The 9,288-nt window shown below is 49.1% G+C and overlaps 1 protein-coding gene across 5 annotated transcripts in view; it reads right to left on the bottom strand.

The window, feature by feature from the left end:
• Nucleotides 1-311: 311 nt before the first annotated feature.
• The window catches only part of CSAD (cysteine sulfinic acid decarboxylase), a 34,189-nt gene continuing 25,212 nt past the window's right edge, over nucleotides 312-9,288 (bottom strand). For all 5 annotated transcript variants that reach the window (XM_053373171.1, XM_053373153.1, XM_053373149.1 and 2 more), the window contains 5 exons: nucleotides 7,809-7,890; nucleotides 3,269-3,468; nucleotides 3,061-3,112; nucleotides 1,745-1,834; nucleotides 312-926 (listed from right to left, as the gene is read on the bottom strand). In XM_053373171.1, coding sequence (XP_053229146.1) covers nucleotides 753-926; nucleotides 1,745-1,834; nucleotides 3,061-3,112; nucleotides 3,269-3,468; nucleotides 7,809-7,890 — 598 coding nt within the window. In that variant the 3' untranslated portion in view covers nucleotides 312-752. The remainder of the gene's footprint in view (nucleotides 927-1,744; nucleotides 1,835-3,060; nucleotides 3,113-3,268; nucleotides 3,469-7,808; nucleotides 7,891-9,288) is intronic.

The following is a 9,288-nucleotide window of genomic DNA, read 5'->3' as shown; positions in this document are numbered from 1 at the left end:
GGTTCTGTTTTTAAACAGGAGACACCAGGGGCATTCTGCAGGCCAAGCGGAATTTGTCTTGGACCTCAAGCTGAAATTTAGGCATGTTTTGATTTCTTACTGTTTGATAAGTTTCCCAGCTTGTATTTTACGTGCATCAGACCCAAATGCAACACTGAGTTTAGGCTGGAAGCTCCTCAGAGGCAGGGACCTTTCTGTTTTTCTTTATCAAACTACAAGGTCACTGTGGGTGCTCCATGAAGCAAAGCAAAAAAGCATTGCTTTGTGGTTGGGGTTTTTTTATTTAAAAAAAACACTAGAAAAAGAGAGGGATGAAAACAGATTTTTAATCAAATTCTCATTTTAAAAGAGAAAGCAAGGTTTGTGCAAGCAGGCCAGAGAACGGGTCTTTGGGGTCTTTTTGTTCTTCTGCAGTGGGCTTTGGATGCTGACTGTTGCTTCCTCCTCCATGTCTCACCTTCCACTTCCATAAGCTCCTTGCAGCGGCCTCGGCTGTTCCCCTTTCTGAAGAAGGAAGGCCCGGTGGCGTTCCAGATATCATTGATGTTTATGTGAAGAGGGTTGAGGTGAGAATGGGGGAAAGCGAGCTGGAGGCCCTGGCGAGTTGCAGCTTCTGTTGCTTCTTGTAAGGTTTGCAGAGGGAGGCGGTGGAGAAAGAAAACCAAAGGCTCCTGGATTTCAGGTGTGAAGTCCCACCCGCATTGCCAAAGGGTTCAGAGAAGTGGGCCACAGGGAGAAGGGAAACAGAGCTGCTACAGGTCTCTTCCGAGCCTCTCAATCTCGTCGAGGAAGAAGTCCAAGTCCTCTCGGGTGACTGCAGGGTTCGTCACCACCTGGCGGAAGAAGTTGACTCTGTTGCCGAGGGGCTGGTAGCTCACCATCATAGACCCTTTCTTCATCATCCGCTCCTTGATCATAGGAGCTACCTAAACCCAGGCAAAGAAGGAACCCAGTCTCAGAGTTTGGTTGGACACTGGGACGCAGCACCCACCCACCCCAGTTTAGAAGAATGAGCACATGCACAATGAGCAATATCCACAGCCTCCTGTCAGAGTGGACCATTTCCTTTACAGGATTCTCAACACTCCCAGTATGTTTCCAAGCACAATTCAAAGTGTTGGAGCTGACCTTGAAAGCCCTAAACGGCCTCGGTCCTGTATACCTGAAGGAGTGTCTCCTCCCCCATCGTTCTGCCCGGACACTGAGGTCCAGCGCCGAGGGCCTTCTGGTGGTTCCCTCATTGCAAGAAGTAAGCTTATTTCAGAATGCGGCAGCTAGATTGGTGACTGGGAGTGGCTGCTGGGACCATATAACATGCATTGGCTCCCAGTACGTTTCTGGGCACAATTCAAAGTGTTGGTGTTGACCTTTAAAGCCCTAAATGGCCTCAGCCCAGTATACCTGAAGGAGTGTCTCCACCACCATTGTTCAGCCCAGACACTGAGGTCCAGTGCCGAGGGCCTTCTGGCAGTTCCCTCATTGAAAGAAGTAAGGTTACAGGGAACCAGGCAGAGGGCCTTCTCAGTAGTGGCACCCGCCCTGTGGAGCGCCCTCGCATCAGATGTCAAGGAAATAAACAGATATCTGACTTTTAGAAGACATCTGAAGGCAGCCCTGTTTAGGGAAGTTTTAAACATTTGATGTTTTATCGTGTTTTTAATATTCTGTTGGGAGCCGCCCAGAGTGGCTGGGGAAACCAGCCAGATGGGCGGGGTATAAATAAATAAATTATTATTATTATTACCTTGCCCAATCTCAGACAGTAATCTGTGCATCCCTCCTTCCCGCGTAGGCTGGGAGGCATGTACCAAAAGCACAGATTGATGAATTCCGGCTAAAAGAAAAGAGGAACAAGACAACTTAAGGGAAGTGTTCAGGAATATATTTCTCCTACACACCCATCCCCTATGAAGCGCGACGTTCTGGGAGCCCTGGTTTATATTTCAGTAGCATACACCCCCTATCTGCAGGGGTGCATCTTTATCCTGTCAATCATCAGGTGACTTGAGAGTTCAAGCCAGGCTCAGGGTGACCTCGAATCTTACTGCTGCAAAGTGCAAAAATATAGATAGAAGTGACCTGTTTTATAAGGTTTAGATCTCCGTGCTTGGTGGCACAGGATGCCCGGTGTCTGGCGGGTGGGCATGTTTCACCCAAAACACCAAAGAAAGATGCCAAGGCTCAAATTTGTTCGGCAGCTTTGATGGTTGATTGCAGGTGAGGAATCAGCCTGCAGCTCCGAGTGAATAGTGCGTGCTTTTCATGCGGAGTGCTCTGAGTTCAGTTCCTGCCTTCTCCAAAATAACCTCAATGAGGACTAGTAAAGGTCCCCTCACAAAGACAGCTGCACTGCTTGAGGGCTTGAGGAATCATTGGTCCAACATTACAAAAGACACCTTCATAGGTGTTGTCGTTGTTTAGTCGTGTCCGAGTCTTCGTGACCCCCTGGACCAGAGCACGCCAGGCACTCCTGTCTTCCACTGCCTCCCGCAATTTGGTCAAACTCATGCTGTAGCTTCGAGAACACTGTCCAACCATCTTGTCTTCTGTCCTCCCCTTCTCCTTGTGCCCTCCATCTTTCCCAACATCAGGGTCTTTTCCAGGGAGTCTTCTCTTCTCATGAGGTGGCCAAAGTATTGGAGCCTCAGCTTCAGGATCTGTCCTTCCGGTGAGCACTCAGGGCTGATTTCCTTCAGAATGGAGAGCTTTGATCTTCTTGCAGTCCACGGGACTCTCAAGAGTCTCCTCCAGCACCATAATTCAAAAGCATCAATTCTTTGGCGATCAGCCTTCTTTATGGTCCAGCTCCCACTTCCATACATCACTACTGGGAAAACCATAGCTTTAACTATACGCACCTTTGTTGGCAAGGTGATGTCTCTGCTTTTTAAGATGCTGTCTAGGTTTGTCATTGCTTCATAGGTGTAAGACTAGTCAAAGAATAGTGAAAGTCTCAGCAAGCCTAGGGGCGCCCTATTGTGTCCTAGGGTTGAGCCCTACCACTGAAAACAGATTCTGAGACTGAGGCCTGTCGAGTCCTGGAGCTCAGGCACATCTTACCTCTATCACCAGCTGAAAGCCTTCTCTCTTCTTGATCTCATCAGCCAGGTACCTAGCGGAGGGAAGGAGGAGAAGACCAGGAAACTGGGATGAGCTCTGTAACATTCACCTGCCGGCAATTAGGCAATGGAGGTGTCATCCCTATTTCCTCGGCTTTGAGAAAGGGAGACCACCCACCCCGCTCCCACCCTTACCCCACAAGGCGCACCTGGTCATGGCGAAGGCCCTGTCAACTCTCTGCTCTAAACCCCTGGTACCATTGGCCTTCCACATCAGCCACAGCTTGAAGCAGTCAACTTTGCGGCCACACTGGATGGTCTGGTCCCCCCTGTCATAAGTCCTATTGTAGAACTTGTCGGTCTGGAATAGGTAAGTGGCTTTGGCACAGTGGCATCTCTGCAGCAGGCCCTGCCAGGGAGGAAAAGCCAAAACAGAATTTAAAAAAAACATGTTCCTACGTTCTATTGTAACATATTCCTGCCTTCCCCCGTCCGGTCCATTAAAATGGCTTTTGATCATTCTCTAGAGGCCCCCCTTCGCATGTCTCTTCCATGAGAGGCCCAGAAGGCATCAACACGAGAGCGGGGACTTTTCCGTGTTGGCACCCTGCTTGTGGAATGCTCTCCCCAGGGAGACTTGCCTGGTGCCTTCATTACATATCTTTAGCTGCTAGTCAAAAACATTCCTCTTCTCTCAGGCCCTTGGGTACTTAAATAGTCTAGGGTCTTTTAAATTGTTTTTGTTCGTTATTATGCTATGTAATTTGTGTTTCTATATTGTAAACTGCCCTGTAATCTTCGGATGAAGGGCGGGATTGATATTTAATCAATCAATCAGTCAATCAATCAATCAATAGTTAGCGTGGCTTTCAACCACAGTTAAGAAATACACAGGATAAAACCACGAGATTTTTTTAAAAAAAAAAGATCAGGAGACTCAAGAACTTTTGGGACTTTAGAACTGGAGCAAGACCAGGCTTCCACAGGGAAAAACAAAACAACAACCACAATATAGGACACACTTCCACAACCTTGGGCACTCCAGATGTTTTGGACTCCAAATCCCATCAATCCACAGTCAGCATCATGTTTTGGAGTACAGTTCCCATCAGCCCTAGCCAGTATCATGTGGATGAAGGGAATCGTAGTCCAAAACACCTGGAGGCCCCCAGGTTGGGGAAAGCTGGTCAATGGAGACAGCTGTTTCTCCACATCCCAGCTAAGTGCAGTTCGAAAGTGGGCAGGACACAAAGGGAAGTGTCTCCACAGCAGATCTCAAGGACTGCCTCGCCCCTTATGAGCCAGGCTGCTCTTAATAATAAAAATAAAAATAAAAATAATAAATTTTTATTTGTATCCCGCCATCCCCAGCCAAGGCCGGGCTCAGAGTGGCTAACATCATAAAAACAACACAATATGCATAAAAACAGACATCAATTACCGTATTTTTCGCACCATAGGACGCACTTTTTCCCTCCTGAAAAGCAAGGGAAAATGTGTGTGCGTCCAATGGAGCGAATGCAGGGGGGAGGCAGGTGGGAAAAGCCCCCAAGAGCCGCACACAAGTTCCGTGCGTTCTTGCGGGCTTTTCCACAGGAGGGAGAAGGGACTGACTGGCCGCATCAGTCCCTTCTCCCACCTCCCAGAAAAGCCAGGAGAAGCCGTGCAGCCCTTTTAAAGTGTGCGCGGCTTCTGCCGGTTTTGCGGGAGGTGGGGGAATTCCCTCACTTCCCAGAAAAGCCAGGAGAAGCTGCGATCTCTTTAAAGGGGTTGCGCGGCTTCTGCGGGCTTTTGGGAGAGGTGAGGGAATCCCCCCACCTCCCAGTAAAGCCAGGAAAGCCCTGTGCAGCGTCTCCTGGCAAGGAGAGGCTGCACGGGGCTAAAGGGGAAGCCAAAACAGCGAGCGGGATCCATCCCGCCCCCTGCCTTGGCTTGCTCCATAGCTGCGCGCAACCCCTCCGGCAGGGAGAGGTTGTGCGCAGCCTGTACGCTGCTCTTTGGGGCTGGGGGGGGGGAAAGATTTTTTTTCTTGATTCCCCCCCTATAAACTGGGTGCGCCCTATGGTCCAGTGCGCCCTATGGTGCGAAAAATACGGTAATTCTCTTTGAGAAGTCCTGGTCTTGAGGTGGAAGTGGGACCTTGCAAATCGGAGAGACAAACATCCACCCTGCATGGGCCAATGAGAGCTCACTGAGACAGGTAGGACTAGGGCTATGGGTAGTCAAGAATTCCATGCCCCCCCCAAAAAAATCTGTCTGAATCCAAGCTCCAATTTATTTTTTAAGTGTCTATCCCTTACGATTGCAAAATGGTTGCTTCAGAGTCAGGGGGAAGCTGGGGACCATTTGCCTTAGTCCGAGGGCGGGGGCTTTGGGATTCTTCTGCATAGCTCCCCCCTTGCGATAGCTAGCAGAAGCACAATAAATTCTGCACAACCAATAAGCAAATATATGTGTCAGGGAACTGACATCAGAGATCAACGGAGAGGGAAGACGCTCCGAGGATGCAGGGGAGGGAACCAGCAAGGAGAGAGGGAGAGCTTCCGCTGGGGAAGGAAACCAAGGTGACACCAGGAAGAAAGGGGAGGCTGAGAGTACTTCGGAGGGAAGGCTCCGAGACTCTGCCAGTGAGACCAGTGGGGAGAGCGCAGGACCTCCGCTTGGCACGCCTACTCTGCGCAGAAGGCTTCCGCGCAGAGAAGCTAGGCGGAGACTGGGGGTCAAGGAATTCTTATGTTGGAAGAAGTTCAGGAAACGCCCACTGACGGATTCTAGCAGTGATTAAGACAGTCGCGTTTGCAAGGCGCTGTCAAACCAGGGAAAGTTTGAGCTATATAACCTGCTTGGGGGCAGTTTGGAGTTTTACGCATGAGCAACACCATTTCCCATTACAATATGCAAAAATATGCACAGCGTACATACACACAGACCTCACCTTGACTTTTGGGTGGAGGCAGGAGTGGACAGGGCCACATTTCCTCGGGGGTCATCTGTCAAGTTCTCAAGCTGGTTGTGAGTGGGGGGCCAAAACGAGTGGTATGGGGGGACACAGACCAAAGTGTGGCATGCAATCCACTGGGAGCAGTCAAATACAACATTCTTTGTTTTCCTAGAGTGGACATGCAAGGGGATGTTGGTCCAGCCAGTGGAACTTCCTGTTACACCTGGCTGGAGTATCCTTCCTTGCATGTGACTAGTGGGTGGGTGTAACCTTTCCAGACCAGGTAAAAGGACAAGGCATGCTGCCACTCCCTCTCTTCCTCCATCTTCCTTTCGTCCTGCGAACTTCCTGGACTAAACTGCTGACTCCCAGGTCATCTCCTTTATGGGGTAAACCTTTTTGTATATGTTTGTAACTTTAAGCCTAAAGTCTGCCTTCAGGGATCACACTGTGCTCTGCCTGATCGTGAGTCAACTTTCTTTTTATTGCTTATGAATAAGACTGTGGTGTCTTTATTCTTTTAGGAGGGATTCAAGGGGTCTTACCAGGAAATATTAGAACACATTTCAATTTGGACAAGCCAGACTGAATTGCTTTTTGCCTGCAGGCTGTCTCGCCAGAGTGGTGCATGATCTAGTTATCTCTCACTTGGACTACTGCAATGCGCTCTACGTGGGGCTACCTTTGAAGGTGACCAGGAAACTACAACTAATCCAGAATGCGGCAGCTAGACTGGTGATTGGTGAGACCACATAACACCGGTCTTGAAAGACCTACACTGGCTCCCAGTACGTTTCTGAGCACAATTCAAAGTGTTGGTGCTGACCTTTAAAGCCCTACGGCCTCGGTCCAGTATACCTGAAGGAGCGTCTCCACCCCCATCATTCAGCCCAGACACTCAGATCCAGCGCTGAGGGCCTTCTGGCAGTTCCCTCGCTGCGAGAAGTCAAGTTACAGGGAACCAGGCACAGGGTCTTCTCGGTAGTGGCACCCGCCCTGTGGAATGCCCTCCCACCAGATGTCAAAGAGAACAACTACCAGACTTTTAGAAGACATCTGAAGGCAGCCCTATTTAGGGAAGCTTTTAATGTTTAATAGACCAGGGTATTTTAATATTTTGTTGGAAGCTGCCCAGAGTGGCTGGGGAAACCCAGCCAGATGGGCAGGGTATAAATGATAAATTGTTGTTGTTGTTGTTTTGTTGTTGTTGTTATGAAACTCACATGATTTTGCAACCAGTTTTCTGCTGGGTAGCAAGTTAGGTAAAGGTAAAGGGACCCCGGACCATTAGGTCCACTCGTGACCGACTCTGGGATTGCGGCGCTCATCTTGCTTTTATTGGCCGAGGGAGCTGGTGTACAGCTTCCAGATCATGTGGCCAGCATGACTAAGCCGCTTCTGGTGAACCAAAGCAGCACACAGAAACGCCGTTTACCTTCCTGCTGGAGCAGTACCTATTTATCTACTTGCACTTTGACGTGCTTTTGAACTGCTAGGTTGGCAGGAGCAGGGACCGAGCAACGGGAGCTCACTCCATCGCGGGGATTTGAACCGGTGACCTTCGGATCAGCAAGTCCTAGGCTCTGTGGTTTAACCCACAGCACAACCCGCGTCCCATAGCACAAGTTAGGAAGGATATTAATAAACAATATATCCTCTCCTGACACCCTCAACATTCCAACAAAAAGTGGGTGGGATACTCCTTTCTCCGAACCTTCTCTTTTCTTCATTTCCCCCCCCCTTCCTTGCCACTCACATGGCATTAGGCCAGTTCCTTAAGCTGAATCATCCCCAGCCCAAATACCTACGGAGTTGTCTCGGAGCAGGAAGGCAGAACACTGCAGCCCAGTCATAAGCATTTTGTGGGGATTCCAAGCCACAGAATCTGCCCTGTGTAGGGAAACAGAAGAACAAAGTTATCACAGCTTGTTTCGACATGGAACATATCCTATTCTAAGATGCAAGAAAATGCAAAGCAATGTTGTGGGAAGGGGGAGCGAACTGGGGGAGAAGAAAATGCAATATTGCAACGTAAACAAGGCTTTTCCAGAAGGAAATGTCTGTCAGTTTGACTTTCACATGTCAGGGCTTACAGGCCTGGGTGAATTTTGAGAATGCCCCAAATATATATTTTACTTATTCCTCTATTGTTTGGACAGACTCAGGCAAATGCTAACAGTATCAACATTCACCAATGGCTCTTTAGGCATTCACAGTTGTTTGGAATGATCAATACATATACTGTATGTGGCTGTTGACATCCACTGGAACCGTAAGGTGCTGGTGGAGGTCTTCAGGCAGGAGTGGTGCCACCAGCACTCTGGTCTCCCAGGCAAGACTCTGTCAGCTCAGAGTGCCCTCTGTGCTGCAGAACTGGTGTGGGCACTGCCATCTGAGCCCACAGCATGAAGATGGTCAGTTGAATTCACAAGCGAATGTAGATGCATAAAAACTTTCCATCAAAACCAACTTGTCATGCTCAACAGCAATATACATTCGCTCACCCTGAGTGTCTGGCACCTATCTGTAAAACACACACACACACACACACACGAAAGTTAAGGAAACTATATGCTGTTGTCATAAATTAAAACTTCTTCTTTTTTCGGTTTTGTTCATTTGCAGATTTCTGCAGGGGGTTAAGGAGCCCAAGTTTCATCCTTCATCATTGTAAAGGTTCCAAGGGGTTGCTCGGCTGTGAAGCCTTGCTTTTGATGCAAAAATAAATTTTATCTGTCCAGAGAGTCACTCTCCCGTGGCTGGCTCATTCACTGGCAGAATCCGTGAGTGGGCGGTCCTTAAACTTTCCCCAGCAAAGTAATTTCTTGACGCCCAGTCTGCGCCTCCCCTCTCTGCGCAGAAGCCTACTGCGCAGGGAGGGCATGGGTAACGGAGGACCTCTCTCCTCCCCGCTTTGCCCAGACAAGGTGTCCTGGCACCGCCTCGCCTCCTCCGAGCCCTGCAGCTCCTCTCCACTGGAGTCGTGGTTACTCTCCTCCGCCGAGGAGGAGCTGCTTCCCACGATCTTTGGGGCCTCTCTATAATCCATCCGGCTTTTCCTCTCTCCCTCCTGAACCGATGGCAGTACCCTGACAATCATCATCGTTCATTGTTCAGATATCAAGCATTCCAAATGCTGGCTTATCTTGCCAGCAGAGTCTGGAAGTTATTGGCCTCATTTAAATAAAAAAATGAAACTTTGCTAAACCTTTAAAACATATGCCTTTCTTGGTCAAAAACTCAACAGCTTTGTGTATGCTAATATTTTCATAACTGTTAGAAACCACG

Source organism: Podarcis raffonei, chromosome 2 (assembly GCF_027172205.1).
Source record: "Podarcis raffonei isolate rPodRaf1 chromosome 2, rPodRaf1.pri, whole genome shotgun sequence".
Classification (NCBI taxonomy): domain Eukaryota; kingdom Metazoa; phylum Chordata; class Lepidosauria; order Squamata; family Lacertidae; genus Podarcis; species Podarcis raffonei.
This window is presented reverse-complemented; position numbering and strand designations above follow the sequence as displayed.